General features: G+C 46.0%; 1 protein-coding gene and 1 long non-coding RNA gene across 23 annotated transcripts in view; one reads left to right on the forward strand and one right to left on the reverse strand.

Moving 5' to 3' along the window:
- The window catches only part of LOC105469783 (transforming acidic coiled-coil containing protein 2), a 263,440-nt gene that overhangs the window by 218,156 nt on the left and 21,511 nt on the right, over nucleotides 1–23,773 (reverse strand). For 2 of the 22 annotated variants that reach the window (XM_071069000.1, XM_071068998.1), the window contains exons 2-3: nucleotides 13,735–13,812; nucleotides 3,704–3,763 (exon numbers count right to left, since the gene is read on the reverse strand). The exons of 15 other annotated variants lie outside the window; for them this stretch is intronic. In XM_071069000.1, the coding sequence (XP_070925101.1) occupies nucleotides 3,704–3,763; nucleotides 13,735–13,767 (93 nt within the window). In that variant the 5' untranslated portion in view covers nucleotides 13,768–13,812. Of the gene's footprint in view, nucleotides 1–3,703; nucleotides 3,764–13,734; nucleotides 13,813–15,868; nucleotides 16,340–23,773 lie in introns of those variants that run through there. 5 more of the 22 variants (XM_071069017.1, XM_071069005.1, XM_071068999.1 and 2 more) reach the window with 4 other exon arrangements.
- LOC139356168 (uncharacterized) lies at nucleotides 18,518–22,777 on the forward strand. Its single transcript, XR_011607595.1, has 3 exons — nucleotides 18,518–18,848; nucleotides 20,371–20,512; nucleotides 21,530–22,777. It is a non-coding gene; the product is annotated as an uncharacterized lncRNA (long non-coding RNA).

A 23,773-nucleotide genomic window follows, 5' to 3' on the forward strand; every position in this document is an offset into this window, starting at 1 on the left:
CATTGCTAGTGGAAACGTAAAATGGTGCAACTGCTGTAGAAAAGTTTAGTGGTTCCTCAAAAACTTAAACATGGAATTATCGTCTGATCTAGCAATTCCACTTCTAGGTATATACCCGAAAGAATAGAAAGCAGAGCCTCAGATACGTACATGGACACCCATATTCATCATAGCATTATTCACAACAGTCAAAAGGTGGAAGCAACCCAAGTGTCCATCTACTAAAAATACAAAAATTAGCTGGGTGTGGTGGTGCACGCCTGTAATCCCAGCTACTCGGGAGGCTGAGGCATGAGATCACTTGAACTTGGGAGGCGGAGGTTGCAGTGAGCCGAGATCTCGGCCACTGCACTCCAGCCTGGGTGACAAAGTGAAACTCTGTCTCAAAAAAAAAAAAAAAAAAAAAGAATGGATTTGCAAAATGTGTTCTATACATACAATGGAATATCATTCGGCCTTATAGAGAAAGGAAATTGTGACATGCAGCAACATGGGTGAACCTTGAGGACATTATGCTTAGTGAAATAAACCAGTCACAAAAGTGAAATAATCACATACAAACACTATATGATTCCACTTACATGAGGTACCTACGGTAGTTTAATTCACAGAGACAAAGTAGCCAGCTGCAGTAACGCATGCCTATAATTCTAGCTACTAGGGAGGCTGAGGAGGGAGGACTGATTGAGCCCAGGAATTGGAGGTTGCAGTGAACTATGATTGCACTACTGCACTCCATCCTCGGCGAAAGAATAAGACCCGGTCAGAAGGAAGGAAGGAGGGAAGGAGGAAAGAAAGGTTCTCAAGGGTTGGGGAGAGGGAGAATGTGGGCCCAAAGTTTCAGTTTGGGAAGATGAAGAAGTTCTGGAGATGGATGGTGGTGATGGTTGCACTGCAATGTACTTAATTCCACTGAACTGTCCACTTAAAAATGGTTACAATGGTAAATCTTATGTTATATATATTTTACTGCAATAATAATAAATAAATAGCCCCCTGACCGCGGTTACCATTGGAAATTTTATGATGCGTTTTTTGCCTATTAGTGCCTCATAAGGAAGCTTCATTCGAGCAGATCACAGCCGAATTGTTCACTGCTGATTCTCAAGTGCTAGAGCAATGCCTGGTAAACAATACGTACGCAGTAAAGTCTCAAATGTATTCACTGATGTCTGTTTATTCACTTGCTTATCTGACTCCTCGATTGGCTGTAAGTTCCAGAGAGTAGGGCCCTTGTTTGGCTTGCTTCTCTAGAGATCACAGCACCTGAATAAGTACCAGCTGCCCAGCAGGAAGGGGCTTCCCAAATGTCCACCAAGCCAATGAAAAACCATATCCACATCACATCACGACGTAGGAGCTTGTGACTGAGCTCTTGAGCTCTGCTGCAAAGCGCTATGGAAGACCTCTGTGAGATGGAGCTGGACAAAATGCTCTTCCCCTAACAGGGACACCCGTGGGAGCCTGGACTAGGATCCCCCAAGATGGCTTCTGGTCTCCAACCTGCCACTGATTTATGGCAGTGAGTAAGTGCCTTGTCCTTTGGATCCACCATGCACAAAACTGAAAAATAATGGAGGTGGACCAGATTAGTGTTTCTTTCCAAATCTGATTCCAAAGCGTTTTTTTTTTTTTTTTTTTTTTTGAGATGGAGTCTCGCTCTGTCGCCCAGGCTGGAGTGCAGTGGCGTGATCTCGGCTCACTGCAACCTCTGCCTCCCAGGTTCAAGCAATTCTCCTGCCTCAGCCTCCTGTGTAGCTGGGATTACAGGCATGCGCCACCACGCCCGGCTAATTTTTATATGTTTAGTAAAGACGGGGTTTCACCATGTTGGTCAGGCTGGTCTCAAACTCCTGACCCCGTGATCCGCCCACCTCGGCCTCCCAAAGTGCTGGGATTATAGGCATGAGCCACTGCGCCCGGCCCCAAAACATTTTCTTCTAAGAGCTATCTTGCATTATAAGGCCATATAGGGTAAGTTGCACTGGTGGAAGGGTGAGGGGCAGGAAGCTGGATTCTCCCCTCTCCACTTCCTCTTTGTCCTCGGCCGGTCCAGGAAGCATTGCTGTTGGCTCCAGGATTTCCCAGAACCCAGTTTGAAAACCACTGGCCCAGGCCGGGCGCGGTGGCTCAAGCCTGTAATCCCAGCACTTTGGGAGGCCGAGACGGACGGATCACGAGGTCAGGAGATCGAGACCATCCTAACACGGTGAAACCCCGTCTCTACTAAAAATTACAAAAAACTAGCCGGGCGCGGTGGCGGGCGCCTGTAGTCCCAACTACTCAGGAGGCTGAGGCAGGAGAATGGCGTGAACCCGGGAAGCGGAGCTTGCAGTGAGCTGAGATCCGGCCACTGCACTCCAGCCTGGGCGGCAGAGCGAGACTCCGTCTCAAAAAAAAAAGAAAGAAAGAAAACCACTGGCCCAGCAGCCTGAGTGACCCAGAGTTCCAATTCTCACTCCTCCACTCACCCAAATGACCCGGGATGATTAACCTTCCGAGGCTCCTTCTGAGTCCATAAAACACGAGTCATCAGCCCAGATCATGGGATAATGAGGAGAAGCAGATGAACTCACACGTATGAAAAGGTTTCACAATGCTTTATGCAAATGGTTATTTCACAACCTGAAACATCACTGCTTGCTGGGATCTGCAGAGAAACAAATGCATCGGGTGCACCCACCTAACAGCCATCCTCCCTGGGAGAGCAGCTTTTTTTTTTTTTTTTCTCTTTCTTTTGAGAGAGTCTCACTCTGTCACCAAGACTGGAGTGCAGTGGCGTGATCTCGGCTGACTACAATCTCTGCTTCCCGGATTCAAGCACTTCTCCTGCCTCAGCCTCCTGAGTAGCTGGGATTACAGGTGTGTGCCACCACGCCTGGGTAATTTTTGTATTTTCACCATGTTGGTCAGACTGGTCTTGAACTCCTGACCTCAAGTGATCTGCCCGCCTTGCCCTCCCAAAGTGCTGGGATTACAGGCATGAGCCACCGCACCCAACCCACTCTTTTTTAAAGGACCACTTCACCTGGATGATTGCCACGCCTGCCTTCAGAGCAGGCCAGTGAGGAGCCAGGGGTTTTACAGCCTCACCCTGACCACACCCATAAACACACACTAATCTCAAGGTCCTCTCCAGGAAAAAGCACTGTGAGATGACGCAAAGTTCCTTATTTACCGTCTTCCCCAATGGATGGCAAACACTTTGGGCAGAGCTACAGCAGCGGAACTCAGCTAGCACATTGTTGCATGATACTGACAGCTGATTCAGAATTTAATCTTCTTTTACAACGAATTGGTTTTGCTCACAGGCGGCAAAGGTGGGGTCCCCACCCCATCCCCAGCTTCACTTGCAGACAAATCATATCAAAGTAGAAGAGTTCGGAGGGGTTAGTATTGGCTCCCAGCATCTGCGTTCCTTTCTGCTGGCAACATAAGCCTTATTCAGCACCGTGGAACGTATCAACCAAGCCAGTTCTTGGACAGGCACACTAAAATACTATCCTAAAAAATCTAAACATAAACTGTCGGTTTCGACTGTGTTTTACAACTTATTTGGGGTGGATGGAAGAAGCCATGGAAGAGGGAGGAGGAGAAAATCTAAATATATAAATGCACATGCCACACCAAATGTTTGCAACCATCTAGACGTTAGGAAGGGGCTTGAGAGGGAAGCCATGCAGAACAGCACATTCCCCAGTACCTGTGGGGGCTCAGGGTTTGGAGGCCACAGGATGACGTTATGCAAGCCGGCGTCCTCCTGCTGAAATGCAAAGGGATCTCACCGTTAGGACAGGTCACAGGGAACAGGACCAGATGGACAATCTTTGCTGTTTTCGTGGGGTTTTGTTGTTGTTGTTGTTTTGTTGGTTTTTTGAGACACAATCTTGCTGTGTTGCCCAGGCTGGAGTGCAGTGGTGTAATCTCAGCTCACTGCAAACTGTGCCTGCCAGGTTCAAGCAATTCTCCTATCTCAGCCTCCCGAGTTGCTGGGATTACAGGTGCATGCCACCATGCCTGGCTAATTTTTGTATTTTTAGTAGAGATGGGGTTTCACCATGTTGACCAGGAAGATTTCAAACTCCTGACCTCAGGTGATCACTCACCTCGGTCTCCCAGAGTGCTGGGATTACAGGCGTGAGCCACCGCGCCTGGCCATTCTGCTGGCAACATAAGCCTTATTCAGCATCGCAGAACATATCCCAGGCCAAACCCAGGAGGCATGCTCCCACGCTGCCCATGGCGTCCCAGAAATGAGACAACAGAGAGAGAGGAGGAACCAGGAGCCTGAGGGTGTATGAAGTACACAGGGCCAGGACTGGGCAGGCCTGTCCCTCACCCTTTGCTCTGGTGACACAGCTGCTCCTCAGTGCCTGGTCCTTAATCTGTGAACAGGAGGTTTCTTCAGACTTGCATCTTTCCTTCCAAACATTCCCTAGCAAGCAGGATTCAGGGACCTCCAAGTGCACTCATAGTCAGAGTCTCCTGAGGGGCTAGGGGCCTGGGTGCGATGAGGAGTGTGCCCGCTGGGGCAGAGATAGCAGTTTGGAGGTGTTCACAGTGATCCAGGTGTGACAGGGTAGGGTTGTGACAGCAGGGATGGGGAGGAGAAAAACTGTTAGAAAAGATCATTTCACGGATATGTGCTGCCTTTATGTCCTTTGAGAAACTGCTCCAAGGGATATTGAAGCGGCTGGTATAGAGCTGGGCCCACCTTGGCCCTATTGGGGCGAGTGTATGACTCACGTGGCTATCAGAGTGCCCCATATTCTGGGCACAGTGATTGACTTCAGAGAGGGCACATGACACAATCAGGGTCACTCAGATTCCTTATGGGAGCTGATCAGGAGGCTGAGGCCGGGCGCGGTGGCTCATGCCTGTAATCCCAGCACTTTGGGAGGCCAAGGCAGGCGGATCACCTGAGGTCAGGAGTTCAAGGCCAGCCTGGCCAACATAGTGAACGCCCATCTCTGCTAAAGAAAAATAATAATAATACAAAAATTATCTGGGCATGGCGGCATGCATCTGTAATCCCAGCTACTCGGGAGGTTGAGGCAGGAGAATCGCCTGAACCCGGGAGGTGGAGGTTGCAGTGAGCCAAGATCACACCACTGCACTCCAGCCTAGGTGACAGAGTGAGACTCTGTCTCAATAAAAAAGAGAAGGCTGGACCATTGGCTGGAAGAAGCATGGAAGGCTGGACCTGCCAAGGGCATCTTTTCCACCAGGCTGGGGGCACCTCCCTGGACACTAGGGAATCACAAAGGAAAGTAGAGCACGACCCAGTGAGAGGGATCCCCAGAGCCATGTTTTGAATCTCTGGACTCAGCCACTATTGCAGCCAGAACCTCTCTGTGGGTTTCTCAATTCTATAAGCCAAGAATCCCTTTTTCTGCTTATGGTCACTGAAGATAGTCTTTTATCTCTTACAACTTTAAAAAAAGTTCTAATTAGCCAGAAATTTGGAAGGCTAAATGGCCAGGCCATTCATCAATTAATTAATTAAACATAGGGTGACTTATCAGATGTGGGGGTGGAGTCAGGGATGACCCCCAGATTTCTGTCTTGGATGGCCGGGTGGATCATGGTACCCAAGAGGGGGATCACAGGACGATGAGCATTACGGGGGCAGAAGCTGAGTTTGGGTTGGAGGGACTTGGGATGGCTGTGGGTCACCAGGTACAGATAGGTCTGGAGCCCCAGTTCCCTGAGAGAGCCCTGAGTCTCGTAGCCAGACACACCCACGCTTCATTCCTACTTGTTTCTCTACCAAAGGCAGACCCTCATCTGGTCCTGGAATCCTAAAGGCCACCCCACTTCTCCAACCTCAGCCAGACATGACCCAAACCTCCGCCAAACAGGGTCATGTCGGGCTGAGGCTGGAGAAGTGAAAACTTGCAGAGCTAGAAAAACATCTGCTCACTCAAGCAGAATGAAGACTGAGGAGGGGAGATGGAGTCAGGAGCTGGTAGGAGGTGAGAAATGAGGGACAGGTGGAGTGGGATGCGGGTATTGAACCCCCACACCAGCACTTTTACCTTTCTAATTAGTAAAGATCTGAAGCATTAAAACATCCATCACCTGCAAGGATGCAGTGACACAGGCTCTCATGTCCTGGTGGGAGAAGTTGACATCACTGTTTTAGAAGGCATTTTGACAATGTATACAGCAAGAGCCTTTTGAAAGTACTATTCCTTCGTTTGACACTGCAATTCCATTTCTAATGAGTTTATCCTAAGTAAACAGTGTACATTCAATTCTGGACAGTGAGGTTTCATGAAAGTAATGAGGAGAAAAATGTAACCCATTTTCAATGTTGCCTATATTCAGGTAGAAATTCATTGCAGGTTAAAGAAGTTTACCCACCTCCCCTAGGCGTTCTGTTAAAGCAGTTTAAGTCAAATATTCCTGTATTCTAGGGTTTCTCAACCTCAGCACTCTTGACATTTTGTGCTGGATAATTCTTTATTGTGGGGGAATGTTCTGTGCATTGTAGAATACTCTGCAGCAACACTGACCTCTACCTACCAGATGCCAGTAGCACTCTATCTCTGAGTTGTGACAACAAAAACTGTCGTGAGATATTGCTAAATGTCCCCCGAAGCACAAAATCATACACCTCCCGCCCCTCCCATCCCACCCCCTGCCCACTGCTCTATCTTGTTTGTAGCCAGTAGTGGGGCCTGCAGGGGGCTTGGGGTTCAAAAGAATCCATAAGACCCCAAAGAAGGGGTTGAACCTGCACTGCTTGGTTTGTTAATGAGCAGGACTAAAGGCCAAAATATGTCTAGTGGCCCATACTCTGCACATTGAGGGCACTCACCCGATAGCTGTGCCCTTCTCAACTCTAAAACACAAGACAGAACATTCCTTTTTTTTTTTTTTTTTTTTTTGAGACGGAGTCTCGCTCTGTCGCCCAGGCTGGAGTGCAGTGGCGCGATCTCGGCTCACTGCAAGCTCCGCCTCCCGGGTTCACGCCATTCTCCTGCCTCAGCCTCCCGAGTAGCTGGGACTACAGGCGCCCACAACCGTGCCCGGCTAATTTTTTGTATTTTTAGTAGAGACGGGGTTTCACCGTGGTCTCGATCTCCTGACCTTGTGATCCACCCGCCTCGGCCTCCCAAAGTGCTGGGATTACAGGCATGAGCCACCGCGCCCGGCAGAACATTCCTTTAAGTGGAAATTACTGGGAGACGTGCCCGGAGCCAACCCCAGCCAGCAGGCACATTTGTTTGGCCCACAGAGTGCTTAAAAATAATTGAAATTAGTTGCCAACATTTTCTTAAAATGTAAGATTTCTTTACACAATCTCTTCTAGAAAACAGAACAGGAGCAAGCACTTCCCAACTCATTTTGTGAGGCTAGTATTATCCTGATACAAAAACCAGACATAAAAGAAAACTACAGAGCAATATTTCTTATGAATTTAGATACAAAAGTCTTCAACAAAGTGTTAGCAAATTGAATCCAACAATGTGTAAAAATAATTATGCAAGACTGGTTCAACATTTGAAAATCAATCAGTGTAATCCAATATATCAACAGGCCAAAGAAGAAAGATCATACAATTACATCGACTGATGCAGAGAAAGCATCTGACAAAACCCAACTCTCATTCATCATAAAAAACCACAGCAAACTAGGAATAGAGAACTTTCTCAATTTGATTACAAGCATTATGTTTAACAATAAAACTACAGCTAATATCTTACTTAACAGCGAAAGACCGAATGCTTTCCTCCTCAGACTGGGAACCAGGGAAAAATGTCCCCTCTCACTGCTTTTGTTTAACACAGAACTGAAAGTCCTAGCCACTGCAATAAAGAAGACAGGAGAAGAGAAGAGCAGAGGAGAGGAGAGGAGAGGAGAGGAGAGGAGAGGAGAGGAGAGAAGAGAAGGAGGGAAGGAGGGAGGGACGGAAGGAAGGAAGGAAGGAAGGAAGGAAGGAAGGAAGGAAGGAAGGAAGGAAGGAAGGTTGGTTGTACAGAATGGGAAAAACTAAATAAATAAAACTGCCCTTATTTGCAAATAAAGTGATTATGTACATAGAAAATCCCAAGAAATCTACAAAAACAAACAAACTTCTTGGAACTAATAAGTTAATTCAGCAAGGTCACAGGATACAAAATCAGCATGCAAAAATCATTCATTAGTAATGAACACGTGAATAGCAAAATTAAAAACAGGATACCATTTACAGTCACTCCAAAGAAAATCTAATACTTAGGTATAAACTTCACAAAATATATGCAGGATCTATATGTTGAAGATTACAGAAATGATAATGAAAAAGAAAATAGGCCCAGCGTGGCGGCTCACACCTGTAATCCCAGCACTTTGGGAGGCTAAGGTGGGCGGATCACAAGGTCAGGAGATCAAGACCATCCTGGCCAACATAGTGAAACCCTGTCTCTACTAAAAATACAAAAATTAGCCGGGCGTGGTAGTGGCCACCTGTACTCCCAGCTATTTGGAAGACTAAGGGAGGAGAATCGCTTAAACCCAGGAGGTGGAGGTTGCAGTGAGCCGAGATCGTGCCACTGCACTCCAGCCTGGGTGACAGAATGAGACTCCATCTCAAAAAAACAAAAAAAAGAAAGAAAAAAGGAAAGAAAGATGACCTAAATAAATGGAGAGACACACCATGTGTTCATAGATTGGAAGACTCAATATAGTAAAGAAGTCAATTCTCCTCAAAATTAATCTATAATTGGACTGTAATTCCTATCAAAATCCCAGAAAGTATTTTATAGACACGGACAGATTTATTCTAATATTAATATGGAAAGTCAGAGGTGCAAGAATAGCAAAAACAATTTTGGAAAATAATAAAATGAGATTTCAAGCCTTATTATATAGCCACAGTAATCAAGACAATCAATGGACAAGAATAGCAAACCCAGAAACAGAGCCACACAAATATGCCTAACTGATTTTTGACAATGGAGTAGGAATGGTTTAATGGAGGAAAAATACTCTTTTACAAATGTTGTTAGAAAGATGGACATTCTGGCCGGGCACGGTGGCTCACGACTGTAATCCCAACACTTTGGGAGGCCGAGGCGGGTGGATCACAAGGTCAGGAGATCGAGACCATCCGGACTAACACGGTGAAACCACATCTCTACTAAAAATACAAAAAATTAGCCGGGCATGGTGGCGGGTGCCTGTAGTCCCAGCTACTCGGGAGGCTGAGGCAGGAGAACGTTGTGAACCCAGGAGGCAGAGCTTGCAGTGAGCCGAGATTGCGCTACTGCACTCCAGCCTGGACAACAGAGCAAGACTCCCTCTCAAAAAAAAAAAAAAAAGAAAGAAAGATGGACATTCATAGGTTAAACAAAAAAGAACCTCAACCTCAAGAGAATGAGAAGACAAACCACAGGAAGGGAGAAATTTTTTGCAAAAGACACACTTTATCCAAAATATACAAAAAACTTGTAAAACTCAACAATAAGAAAACAAACAACCTAACTTTAAAATGGGGCAAAGACCTGAACAGACACCATACCAAAGGAGATATACAGATGGCAAATAAGCATATGAAAAGACGTTCTACATCCTATGAAAAATGCGAATTAAAGCAACAAGATACCACTGTATACCTATTAGAATGACCCAAAATCTGGAATACCGACAACATCAAAGGCTGGGGAGGATATGGAACAGGAACTCTTATTCACAGCTGGTAGGGATGCAAAATGGTACAGCCACTCTGAAAGACTGTTTGGTGGTTTCCTACGAAACTAAACATACTCCTATATGATTCAGTAATCTCGCTCCTTGGTATCTACCCAAAGGAGCTGAAAACACGTCTGCACAAAAACCGGCACACAGACGTTTATAGTAGTTTTATTTATAATTGCCAAAACTTGGAAACAACCAAGATGTTATTCAGTAGATCAATAAACTGGTACATTCAGGCAATGGAAAATTATTCAGTACTAAAAAGCAATGACCAAGTAGTGAAAAAACATGCAAGAACCTTAAATGGACATTACTGAGTGAAAGAAGCCAATGTTAAAAGGCTACATACTGTAGGATCCAACCATATGACATTCTGGAAAAGGCAAAACTCTGTAGACAGTAAAAAGATTAGTGGTTGCCAGGGATTGAGGGGTGTAGGAAGGATGAGTAGGTGGAGCCCAGAGGATTTCTAGGGCAGTGAAACTACCCTGCATGATACTATTCCTTTGTTCAAATCCAGAAAATGCGCAATACCTAAATTGTGTACCTCACACAAAAATTAACTCAAAATAAATCATGCACTCAACTATAAAACGTAAAACTTCAAAACTTTTAGCAAAAACAGAAAAGCAGAAAATCTTCAGAATGTTGGTGTACGCAGAGTTCTTAGATTTGATACCAAAAGCAGCACCCCTAAGAGCAAAAACTGATGAACTGTACCTTATCAAAATTATACTCTTTTGGTCTGTAAAAGATGCTCTCAAGAGGACAAAAAGACACGTTACAGAATGGAAGAAAATATCTGCAAATCATGAGCTGACAAAGGATTAGGATCTAGACTATATAAAGAACTCTGAAAACTCTTTAAAAAATAATAAAAATACTAGGCCAGGTGCAGTGGCTTATGCCTGTAATCCCAGTACTTTGGGAGGCTGAGGTGGGTGGATCACGAGGTCAGGAGTCCAAGACCAGCCTGCCCAACATAGTGAAACCCCGTCTCTACTAAAAACACAAAAAATTAGCCGGGCATGGTGGCACGCACCTGTAATCCCAGCAACTCGGGAGGCTGAGGCAGGAGAACTGCTTGAACCCAGGAGACAGAGGTTGCAGTGAGCCGAGATCATGTCATTGCACTCCAGCCCAGCCGACAGTGCGAGACTCCGTCTCAAAAAACATATATATTAATAATAATAATCTAGCTATAAAATGGGCAAAAGACATAAACCGATTTTTCACCAAAGAGAATATGTAGATGGTAGATAAGCACATGAAAGGTGTTCAACAACTTTATCCATAATCAAAATGTAAATTAAAACCACGTGGAAATATCACAACACCTCTATCAGAATAGCAACACCAAAAAGTGACACCACAAAATGACAGCCAGGGTCCAAAGACCGGATCCCTCATACGTTGCTGGTGGGAATGAAAAATGACTTAGCAACTCTAGAAAAGTTTGTCAGCTCCATATCAAACTAAACATGCAACTCTCATACAACCTGGCAACTGCACACTTGGGTGTTTATCTTAGGGACATGAAAACGTGTGTTCTCAAAAAACACTTGTACACACATGTTCATGGCAGCTTTGTCTGTAAAAGACAAAAACTGGAAACAACCTAAATGAGCTTTAATGGATGAATGGTTCAACAAAATGTACAGTACATCTATTCCTGGAATACTATTCAGCAATAAAGAGGAATGAACTGCTGATACGCACGGTACTTGGATAAATCTCAAGAGATTTATGCTGAGAGAGAAAAAAAAAAAAAGCCAATCCTTAAAGGTCACTTACTGTGTGACTCCATTTATATAACGTTCTTGAAATGACAAAATTACAGAAATAGGGAACAACAGGGAATAGGAATAGCAGTTGCCAGCGGTTAGGGATGAGAGGAGAGAGAGGTGGGCCTGGCTATAGAAGGGCAACAAGAGTAATCCCCTGGTGATGGGCATGCTCTGTTATCTTGCCTGTATCAATGTCAGTATCCAGGTTATGATATTGCATTATAGTTTGGCAAGATGTTACCCTTAGGGAAAACTAAGTAATGGTACATGGGACCTCTCTTTATTCTTTCTTTCTTTTTGAGACAGGGTCTTGCTCTGTTGCCCAGGCTGGAGTGTAGCAGTGCAAACATGGCTCACTGCAGCCTTGACCCCCCAGGCTTAAGCAATCCTCCCACCTCAGCATCCTGAGTAGTGAGGGCTGCAGGTGTGCACCACCACACCCAGCTAATTTTTTTTTTCCTTGGTAGATACGGAGTCTCCCTATGTTGCCCAGGCTAATCTCTAACTCCAGGGCTCAAGCTATCCTCCTGCCTCAAGCTCCCAAAGTTCAGGAATTAGAGATGTGAGCCGCCATACTTGGGCTCTCTGTATTGTTTCTTTGAACTGCATATGAATCTACTAATATCTCAAAATAATAAGTTTAATTTAACAACGTAATATTTCATAGAAAAATATGGGTTTCTGAGTTCTTTTGAACTCAGAACATTGGGCCCACCTTCCCACAGGGCAATCAACCACTGGAGCTGATGGTGGCTACCCTCTTTAGACAGTAGGACGAGAACTCCCTGTTTGCCAGAGCACTTGCCTCTCCCTGTTGTCTCAGACCCAGTCTTTTAATACAATTATTGTTTCTGGCCTGCCCCTAAAGACACTGGAGTTTGACAACTTTTCTTTTGACCCTTTGTTTTCTTGCTTGAAAAAAGAAAATTGTAGAGGCCAGGCACAGTGGCTCATGCCTGTAATCCCAGCAATTTGGGAGGCCGAGGAGGGTGGATCACCTGAAGTCAGGAGTTCGAGACCAGCCTGGCCAACATGGTGAAACCCCGTCTCTACTAAAAATACAAAAATCAGCTGGGCATGTTGGTAGGCCCCTGTAATCCCAGCTACTCAGGAGGCTGAGGCAGGAGAATCGTTTGAACCTGGCGGGAGATGGAGATTGTGCCACTTCACTCCAGCCTCAGTGACACAGAGAGACTCTGTCCAAAAAAAAAAAAAAAAAAAAGAAAAAGTGTAGGGAAGAAAAAGGCAGAGGGAAAATGAATTACAGTAGGAGAGTTTTTAGATCCAATTTTCTCATTCAAGGAACTCAATGTCATTAATCCAAACTTTCCAGTTTGTGTGAGATAAATGGGAAAGTGTCTTCCTGATTTTGTTCACCAAGGCATTAAGTTAAAACTTTCAAACTTAAAGTAGATAATGAAAAATTTGAATAGGTTGTAATATTTCAGCCGATGCACAATTAAGCAGTTAAAGTCCATTCTTCAATTGTGAAAATCTTGTTTAACATGAGAATGACCACTTACGTTTAATCTGCCCAACACTGATAGATTTCAAAATCATTTTTTAATGGCCATAGCTTTATTTGGGGGAGCAGCATGAAAAAGTTTTATTTTAACTTCTGCTAAATCCATGTAAGTTGATGGACACAACCTAGGAAAAATGTGCCAACCTCTCTTAGGTCAGTTTTAGAAGACAGAATAAAAAGTAAAGCCAGGCCTGGTGGCTCATGCCTGTAATGGTGGCTCATATTTGTAATCTCAGCGCTTTGGGAAGCCAAAGAAGGAGAATTGCTTGAGTCCAGGAGTACAAAACCAGTCTGGGCAACATAGCCAGACCCCATCTCTACAAAACCCAAACATTAAAAAATTAGCCAGGTGTGGTGGTACATGCCTGTAGTCCAAGCTACTTGGAAGGCTGTGTGGCAGGAGGATCACTTGAATCCAGGTGTTTGAGGCTGCAGTGAGCTATGATCATGCTACTGCATTCCAGCCTGGGTGACAGAGCAAGACCACGTCTTTAAAAATAATAATAAATAATAAGTAGAATTAGCGTTTCTGGCTTTAACTAGAGCTAGCCTTAATTGTAAGAGAATTCCAATGAAATGAAAAATGGCTGCATAGATCCATAAATGCTTGCACGCATCTACGCAGAAGCTGTCTTGGCTTGCTCCTTCCTGGGTGAAGATGAGACGCTGTAAGAAGAACCTAGTCAAGGTCAGCCAAGAGCACCACGTATCTCAAGAGAGAAGCTTCCTGACACCCACCTGGTTGTCCAAGGTGCTGTTCTCATTGCCCATGGTGATTCAGGGTACCCAGCGTCCCCAGAATTTTGTCAGAGGTGACTGGAAGAAACAAAAGGGTATAAACATCTGTGAAATGAAAAAAGATCTGAGGTTTTTTCTGTCTGCTCATCTCCCCAAACTCAAAAGCCAGATGATGGGAAATGTTTATCTCTACAGTCACATCATGGAAAATTACTTTTGAAGGGTTTTCTTTCGCGATCTGCCACCCAGGTTTCTTTCCCAATACGGGCTGATGTTTTCATTCCCCACCCCGGGGCTGGCAGACACTTCTGAAAAACGGGTTTGTTACTGAGACTCTGAGCTAGTGCCAGTGTACACATATACGTATATATACAAACGGAGTGACAAAAGGGGTCCGTTTGCCAAAGAGCCTGAGGAATGCTGCTTGTCAGATTATTTTCTGTTTCTAATTGTGTTCAGTTTGGAAATTCAGAGTGTGGCTGGTTTCCCACTGTTGGTGACGGCAGAGCTCAGTGTCAGACATCAGGAGGCGTGAAATCCACTGCTCTCCAACAACATATGGTTTTTATTTTTTTTACTCTAAACACTTGTTTCATCAAATCAGTTTCACTTCTGCACACACTTTTTATCAAGGCAGAATGGCTTTCTTGCTAAGGAAAATGGATGATTGGGACCAGACGAGATCATGTAAGGCAGCATACTGCCAAGTCAACTAGAATCATTTCATGGGCTCACTTAGTGACATGGTTTATTAATGATCTTTTTTTTTCTTTCTCTTTTTCTTTTTCTTTTTTTGAGATGGAGTCTCACTCTGTCGCCCAGGTTGGAGTGCAGTGGCGCGATCTCGACTCACTGCAACCTCCGCCTCCTGGGTTCAAGCGATTTTCCTGCCTCAGCCTCCAGAGTAGCTGAGATTACAGATGCCCACCACCACGCCTGGCTAATTTTTGTATTTTTAGTAGAGACGGGGTTTCACCATGTTGGCCAGGCTGGTCTTGAACTCCTGACCTCATGATCCACCCGCCTCGGCCTCCCAAAGTGCTGGGATTACAGGTGTGAGCCACCACACCCGGCCTATTTAATGATCATCGTAATTAGGGTGCTTCCCACACAATTCACGGAGAAGCCCAGTGCATTTACTGACCTCATCCAACTGAATTCCATATGATGCTATCATATATTCAGGCCTAGAGGTGTTACCTTCACTTTTTCCAGTTAGAAAAACTAAATTACAGAAAATCTTTAAGAATCATAGACTTTCAGAGCTGGAGCCGTAGAGATGACCAGTCTAACCCAGTGGGGGAACTCAGGCTGGAGAACGTAAGGAGCTTGCCAAAGACCCAGTTTGGGGAGGCCAAAAGTTGGAAATAAACCTCAAACTCCATCCTTCTAATTGAAGATTTCTTCATGGAAATACGGTTTTCATCATAGTATTTCCTCAGAGAGTTTAAAATTCACCCATTGACTTGCTTATTTATTTAAGCAACATTGATTGCGTAGTCACCCTGCATTATGTGTACTGAACCATCACTGGAAAAGAAAATGGTTCAAACAGGCCCAATTAAAATGCCTCCAAACTGAGAAAACTGTGATTGACGTCCCGACAGCAGTCAATTCTTTCACTCCTAACCCTTTAATCAAAAGGATATGACTCCTTAATCCTTTCTTGCCTTTTGCTGTAGACACACACACACATACACACACAATCACATGCTCAGAGAATGTAAAAATCTACATGCATTTAAAATTAATCACTTCCATTTATTTTTTACGTTCATTTGGAAGATGATCCCTCATTAGAAAATATTGAGTGTTAGAAGAATCATTGCCTTATCAATTATTAACTTCCTTGTATCTTCCAGGTTGAATCATAAGGTTGAATGTAATATTAATTTGTGACAATCATTAACCAAATTAAATACAATAACCTTATTAAAAATCAAGGCATCTGAACTAGGTTTTTAAACAAACAGACTAAAGAGACCGGCAAAACTCCTGGTGAGGTGTAAATTGTAAAACCACCGAGGGAAGCCTGGCTTCCTGGAATCCTCTTCTAGAGAACTCTGCAACCACCACCCTCTCGGGCTTTCCCAAGACAGAACCGAAGGTGCACACATCTCTGCCTCCTACTTACTTTTGGGGGTGGTCTGGATTTGGAGGCTGCGGGCGCATGGAAATTCTGCCCTTCAGCAACTGGACTTTCTCCTCCTCCGTTCAGAATTGTGTGAGTTCTAAGCAGAACCCCTGACACACCCCAAGCAGTCGGGCAAACAGTGCGTCTCCGCCCTCGCACTGGTGCAAGCCGCTGCACTTCATACCTGGGCAGGAGCCGTGCAGAGCCGTCGCGATTAGACAAGCGTTCCTGCCCACGGGGAATCAGCGTTTCCCAGCCCGTCAGTTTCAGGGCCTTTCACACAGGGATTTTCCCCGTTATTACATCAGCAGGGCTCCTTTCAGAGAAGGCTTATCCAAACTAAAGCGGCCCCTGCCATCCGATTGGCCGCACCTGGCAGCTTAGAACTGTCCCTTGCAAGGAGCCTTCCGCCAGGAACCTCTCATTTCTCTCTTGCCCTTTATGCAGTAGGGCCGGGAACAAACCTTTCTTTCTAAAAATGAGACAACTGCTCCCAGGGCTTCCTGTTTGCACCTGGGCAAATTCCGCCGTAAATAATGTGGAAACACACATACAAAAAGAAAAAAAAAAAAAACTTTGCAAAAATGTGATGACGCGGCAGTCTGGCACCTGTTTATGGAGTGTGCAGAATGTACTTACCCAGGCGTGGCTTGAGTTTCGGCAAGTGAGGTCATAAAAAGCAGCAGGCTTGCCCAGATCGCTGACAGGCAGACCTGCCGGCCCACCCTGGGTGGAGGAGGCCCTGTGGACCTCGGGTGGGGCAGAGAGTACCGACCCAAAGACCCTCCTGCCCCACAGCCTCCGGCCGCCCGCAGTTCCTCCAGTCATTACCACTCAGCCATCCTGTGCATGCATGCAGCCAGTTTCTACTTTTGTGTAGGGCAGAAACTTTCAGGCAAATGGAAGCTCCTTACCCCTGCCACAAGGTAGGACCACTCCTTGGAAACAAATTAGCATTTATTTCATCAAAGGCTTCCGGAGACCACGCATCTTACCAAGCTCAGAGGACCCTTAGGAGCTCCTTGGAGGTGGTGGAGGAAGCTAGTCGAGGAGGCGGAGCTCAGTACCCCGCTTCAGGATGGAACAGAGCAGAAGTGTGTATGTTTCACCAGATGAATGGATAAACAAGATGCCGTCTATCCATACAATGGAATATTCTTCAGACATGAAAAGGAATGCAGTCCTGACACATGCTACAACGAGGAGGAGCTCCAAAAGCCTCACCCGAAGTGAAAGAAGCCGGGCACAAAAGGTCATAGATTTTGCGATTCCATGGATAGGAAACAGCCAGAGTTAGGCAAATTCATAGAGACAGAAACCAGACGGGTTGCTGTCAGGGGCGGGGGGAAGGGGAAGTGTCGGCTTAATGTGCACAGGATTTTATTTTAGGGTGATGAAAATGTTTTGGAACTAAATAGAAGTGGTGGTTTCACAGCATCGTGATATACTAAATGCCACTGAATTGCTCACTTTTAAACGGTTAATTTTATGTAAGGTGAATTTCACCCGAATTTTTACAAGTGTATATGTTTCATATATGGGGTTTCTGCATAAGACATTGCTTGAAAAAAGAATTTGCAGCCCTAAGAAAGAATGAGTTCATGTCCTTTGCAGCGATGATGAAGCTGGAAGCCATCATCCTCAGCAAACTAACACAGGAACAGAAAACCAAACACCGCAGTTCTCACTCATAAGTGGCAGTTGAACATTGAGAACACAGGGACACAGAGAGGGGAACATCACACACCAGGGCCTGTTGGGGTTTGGGAGTGAGGAGAGGGAACTTGGAGGACGGGTCAATAGGTGCAGCAAACCACCATGGCATTCATATACCTAAGTAACAAACCTGCACGTTCTGCACAAGTATTCCTTTTTTTTTTTTTTTTTTTTTTTAAGAAGAAAGAAAGAAAGAAAAAAAATGAGTTCTAGTTTTACGTTAAAAAAAAAAAAGAATTCCACTACTAGGTTAAAAAAAATGTTTGGGCCGGGCGTGGTGGCTCACTCCTGTAATCCCAGCACTTTGGGAGGCCGAGGTGGACGGATCACGAGGTCAGGAGATCGAGACTACCCTGGCTAACCCGGTGAAACCCCGTCTTTACTAAAGATACAAAAATTAGCCGGGCCAAGTGGCGGGCGCCTGTAGTGCCAGCAACTCCGGAGGCTGAGGCAGGAGAATGGCGGGAACCCGGGAGGCGGAGCTTGTAGTGAGACAAGATCGCGCGGCTGCGCTCCAGCCTGGGCGACAGAGCCAGACTCCGTCTCAAAAAAAAAAAAAAAATGTTTGGAGGAATGAGAGACAAGACTGTTTGCCTCTTTCCCCTCAAAGAACTACAGAAGAATTTTTCTTTTTCTTTTTTTGAGATAGTTTCACTCTGTCACTCAGACTGGACGAAGTGCAGTGGCGCGATCTCGGCTCACTGAAACCTCTGCCTCTAGGATTCAAGCCATAATATGCCACCATGCCTGGTCACAGAATAATTTTTCTAAGAAGGAGAATCTTATTAAGCAAAACGTTTTGAATGAGCCAATTGGGAATGGCGGCAAGTCTTCAACAGGTGGCAAATCACAGGGAAAGCCCTGGTAAAGGGAGGAAAAGAACTAGGGGCTACTCCTGAGGACTGGGCGGGAGGGAGGGAGAGAGGATGCCTCACCAAAATGGCGGCGGCACAGGGGACTTCGCAGGGCGGATCTGTGCAATCTTCTATCTTCAGCTGTGGGCGCTGCTGTGACGTAAAATCCATAAAGCACCCTCCAGAAACCACTTTCCGGAAACCACCCTCCAGAAACTGTCAACTTTGTGGCCCACACATGCCTGGGGTGACTGGGGCTTCTGTGAGAGTGTGAATGCTCTGGGCAGAGAAGAGAGCCTGCTCTGCTCAGCTCCAGCTGCGGTAACACCACCACAGATTCGGCGGCTTCAGTAACAGTTACTGTCTCATCATCCTGGAGGCTGCAGGTTCCAGATCAAGGTGTTGGCCAGGTTGGTGTCTTCTGTGCCCTTTTTTTGGCTTGTGGAGGGCAGTCTTCTCCCCATGTCTTCACATGGTCTTCCCTCTGTGTCCCTCTATGTCCTAAGCTTTTTTGTTTTTGAGAGGGAGCCTTGCTCTGTCGCCCAGGCTGGAGTGCAGTGGTGAGATCTCGGTTCACTGCAAACTCCGCCTCCCGGATTCACGCCATTCTCCTGCCTCAGCCTCCAGAGTAGCTGGGACTACAGGTGCCCGCCACCACGCCTGGCTAATTTTTTTGTATTTTTATCAGAGACGGGGTTGCACCGTGTTAGCCAGGATGGTCTCGATCTCCTGACCTCGTGATCCGCCCGCCTCGGCCTCCCAAAGTGCTGGGATTACAGGTGTGAGTCACCGCGCCCCACCTCCTACTCTCTTCTTCTAAGGACAACAGTCATGTTGGATCTGGCGCCCCCATAGGGCTTCATTTTACCTTAATTACCTCTTGAAAGGTCTTATCTCCAAAGGCAATCATATTCTAAGGTACTAGGGTTAGGATTTCCACATATGAATTTCGTGGGGACACAAACCAATTAAGCATCTTATAGAAGAAACTTGGAGTCAGAAGAAGCTGGGGGAAATGTAAAGCTGAGGCATTTAGACATGTCTTTGGGAAGGCAATGACACCACCCCACAGTGCTCAGAATGGGGCAGTTTAAGCCAATTTAACTACAGCTTCAGACCACAGAGGTGAGAAAGGCCTCAGGTGTGCAGGGACCGACTTTTTTTTTTTTTTTTTTTTTGAGACAGTCTCATTCTGTCGCCCAGGCTGGAGTACAGTGGTGTGATCTCAGCTCACTGCAACCTCAGTCTCCCAGGTTCAAGAGATTCTTCTGTCTCAGCCTCCCAAGGAGCTGGGACTACAGGCACGTGCCACCATGCCTGGCTAATTTTTGTATTTTTAGTAGAGATGGGGTTTCACCATGTTGGCCAGGCTGGTCTCAAACTCCTGACTTCAGCTGATCCGCCCGCCTCAACCTTCCAAAGTGCTAGGATTACAGGCATGAAACACGGTGCCCAGCCTAATTCACTTCTTACTAATGCATTTCATAAACACTGAGTTTTTTGTTTCTTTGTTTATTTGTTTGTTTGAGACGGAGTCTCACTCTGTCGCCCATGCTGGAGTGCAGTGGCATGATCTGGGCTCACTGCAACCTCTGCTTCCTGGGTTCAAGTGATTCTCCTGCCTCAGCTTCCTGAGTAGCTGGGACTATGGGTGCGTGCCACCACACACAGCTAATTTTTGTATTTTTAGTAGAGACGGGGTTTCACCACATTGGGCAGGCTGGTCTCGACCTTCTGACCTCAGGCCATCCCCCCACCTTGGCCTCCTAAAGTGAGTGCTGGATTACAAGCATGAGCCACCGTGCCCGGCCAACGTTGAGTTTTTGTTTTTGTTTTTTTAATGTGCCAAGCTCTGTTAGATGCTCATGTCCTCTTTTATACTTAGGGCAAAGCTATGAGATATGTTTTGTCCTCTTTTTTTTTTTTTAATAGCAGATGAACTGCCAAAGCCCGTAAATGCACATAAGTGGTTTGGCCAAAGTCCACCAGAGAGCAGGAGGAAGGATGGAGATCCTGCATTCAATGAACAATGTGATGCTACCACCTTGGGAAGATTTTTGCAAAGAATTCAAAGGTAACTTCCTGTCTTTATCTCTTGTTTATTTAGTTCTATAACAGAGCATGGTTTTTCTAGTTGTTGGCAACTAAAGCTGATTTGGAATCAGCTCATGTGATCCCCCTCCTTGATCAGGGAGGAGAGTGGAAAGTGCAGGTTTGGGCCAGGTGACTAATCACTGTGGCTGAGGCAGCCTAGCAGAAATGGGTAGCCAGAACCATGGCCAAGATGACCAAGAGCATAACTGGGGACTTGGGCCCTATGCGCGGGCCTGCAAGAGAAGGGGAAATGGAAACATGAGAAGCAACACAGCAGCAAGACTGCAGAAGCCACCATGGGCGGAGCGGGTGGAAGACATTACTAGGGACTGTGAAGTCTAGGCCAGGCTGATGCCCCATTTTATACACTGCACATGGGGTGGAGAGGGGCAGGGAGCTGAAGAATCGGAGACAAGATCACACAGGTCTTGGCCGGGCACAGTGGCTCATGCCTGTAATCCCAGCACTTTAGGAGGCTGAGGTGGGTGGATCGCCTGAGGTCAGGAGTTCGAGACCAGCCTGGCCAACATAGTGAAACGCCGTCCCTACTAAAAACACAAAAAATTAGCTGGGCGTGGTGGCAGGCGCCTGTAATCCCAGCTACTCCGGAGGCTGAGGCAGGAGAATCGCTTGAACCCGCTAGGCAGAGGTTGCAGTGAGCCAAGATCGTGCCATTGCACTCCAGCCTGGACAGCAAGAGCAAAACTCCATCTCAAAAAAAAAAAAATGAAAAAAGAAAAATCACACAGGTCTTGTTTCATCAATGATAAGATGAAGGCTTAGAGAGGTTTTGCAGCTTGCACAAGGTCTTTACCCCATACTTCTCTGTGAGTACAGCCTAGTAATAATCTATTGGGATTTGTTGACATGTTAGGCAGTCACATCGTGTTTTCTATTAGAGTTTTTATTCTCTATTGAAAAAATTATCTTTTTTTGCAACGTGATAGAAATGTATCGTTTTATAAGTTTAATAAATTCTGATTTTTCTCCTACATAGAATAATTTAGATTATTAGTGCTGGAAGAAGCTTGAAGACCACCCTCTCCAAAGCCTCTTTTTACAGATGAGGAAGCTGAGGCCTAGAGGTTGGAAATGATTTACCCAACATCCCACAGTCTTCCAGTTCCAAGGCTGGAACCAGAACTGGCTTCACACAGGCTTGCCTCCTCTCATCTCGACCAGGGCCCTACAGGCTCTGAATCGCTTCTCCAGACAAGACCAGACCAGACCAGCAAGCTCAGATCAGAACCGCGTTTTCTGCCATGGCATTGCTCCCCAGCCACAGAGGCCTCGGGCAGTCCGGTTCCGCATCAGTGGAGGAGGTCGTCCAGGTTGTGTTTGCTCATCACGGGGGACCCACAGCTCCCATGGCTGATTGACAAACCCAGCGACCTAAGCCCGTTGCTATTCACAGATGGCCCAGCCCTCATCCTAAGGCCATCAGGAGACCTCAGCTTCTTTCTCCGGTGACTGAATTCAGTGTTCTAACTCCCTACCTTACACAGCTGAGCATGGAGCTACTAATAGCTCTGTTATCATGTTCCCGTTTTAATACAAACAAACAGCCGTAGCCCAGGAAAGAGATTTGTCAGAGGTTGCTTGCCTTCTGCTCTGGCAAGAGACCTTCACAGCACCAAGCACCTGGCTGTTCTGTGGGGTTTGAGTAAAATGATGACTCTTCTTTCACACCCTCCCCTTAGCCTCCTATTTCTTCCCTTCCTCCACCTTTGAGGCCACCTAGAAATTTTGATGTAGAGAATTCCAATCTTGTAGAACATCAGGACTGGGAAAACCTTAGAGATTCCCTGCTCTCATGACCCAGTGATCAGAAACAGAACTGACATATTCATCCTTCTGGTCATGACAGACTGGGCCGGTTATTGAGTTATTGCTTGTCACCTCCAAATCCCCCACATTCAGATGTTGGGGGACTCTGCAAACTGCATTTCTGCTTTGCCAACTGCTCTTCAAGAAGCTCTGCCAGGAGGGACCAGAGGCCAGAGGAGGAAGAAGGACAGGGAACACACTCCTTCCGGTCTGTTTCTTTTTTCTCTGAGCAGCACCCTGGCCCACTGCTTCACCCAGGCAGTAGCAGTTCCCTCCCTCAGCAGTGAAAGAACCAAGTTTGCAGTTTTACTGATTCCTGCAGAGCCAGCCACATGGTGCTCCCTCAGACACGCCAGCTCCAGCCACGTGGAGCCCCCTCCATGGAGCTCTGAGGTTCACTTCTGTGGGGCTCCTCCTCTAAGCTTCCAAATTTTTTTTTTTTTTTTTTTTTTTTTTGAGACGGAGTCTCACTCTGTCACCCAGGCTGGAGTGCAGTGGCGCAATCTCGGCTCACTGCAAGCTCCACCTCCTGGGTTCACGCCATTCTCCTGCCTCAGCCTCCCAAGTAGCTGGGACTACAGGTGCCTGCCACCACACTCGGCTAATTTTTTTTGTATTTTTAGTAGAGATGGGGTTTTACCATGTTAACCGGGATGGTCTTGATCTCCTGACCTCGTGATCCGCCCACCTTGGCCTCCCAAAGTGCTGGGATTACAGGCATGAGCCACCGTGCCTGGCCATAAGCTTCCAAATTTTAATAATTTCAACTTCTACCCTTTCCTCCCCCAGGCTTAAGGGTGGTAGCTGCTTTCTGAAGTTGCTACCTTCCATGATACCTGAGAGTTTGCTTTTTGCCTTTCTACTTACATAGATAACAATTCTTCATATATCAAATTCTATTAAAATAACTGGGAAGTTTGGCTGGGAGCAGTGGCTCACGCTTGTAATCCTAGCACTTTGGGAGGCCAAGGCAGGCTGATCACCTGAGGTCAAGAGTTCAAGATCAGCCTGGCCAACATGGTGAAACCCCATATTTACTAAAAATACAAAAATTAGCCAGGCGTGGTGGCGGGCGCCTGTAGTTCCAGCTACTCGGGAGGTGGAAGCAGGAGAATCATTTGAACCCAGGAGGTGGATGTTGCAGGGAGCTGAGATCTTGCCACTGCACTCCAGCCTGGGTGACAAAATGAGACTCCATCTCAAAAACAAAAACAGACAAACAAACAACTGGAAGCTTTTCATCTCCTGACTCAATTCTGACTGATAGGCTGGCAGAGCTGAGATCCAAACCTAGGTCTTCTTTCTCCTGGTTCAGGACTCTTTGCACTGGAACCCAATAAATATTTGTTCAATTAAAGGAATAGTAAAGTGAGTTCACTCCATTCATTGGTTCCAATGTTAATAAGATGTTGTT

This window comes from Macaca nemestrina, chromosome 9 (assembly GCF_043159975.1).
Source record: "Macaca nemestrina isolate mMacNem1 chromosome 9, mMacNem.hap1, whole genome shotgun sequence".
NCBI classification, from domain to species: Eukaryota; Metazoa; Chordata; class Mammalia; order Primates; family Cercopithecidae; genus Macaca; species Macaca nemestrina.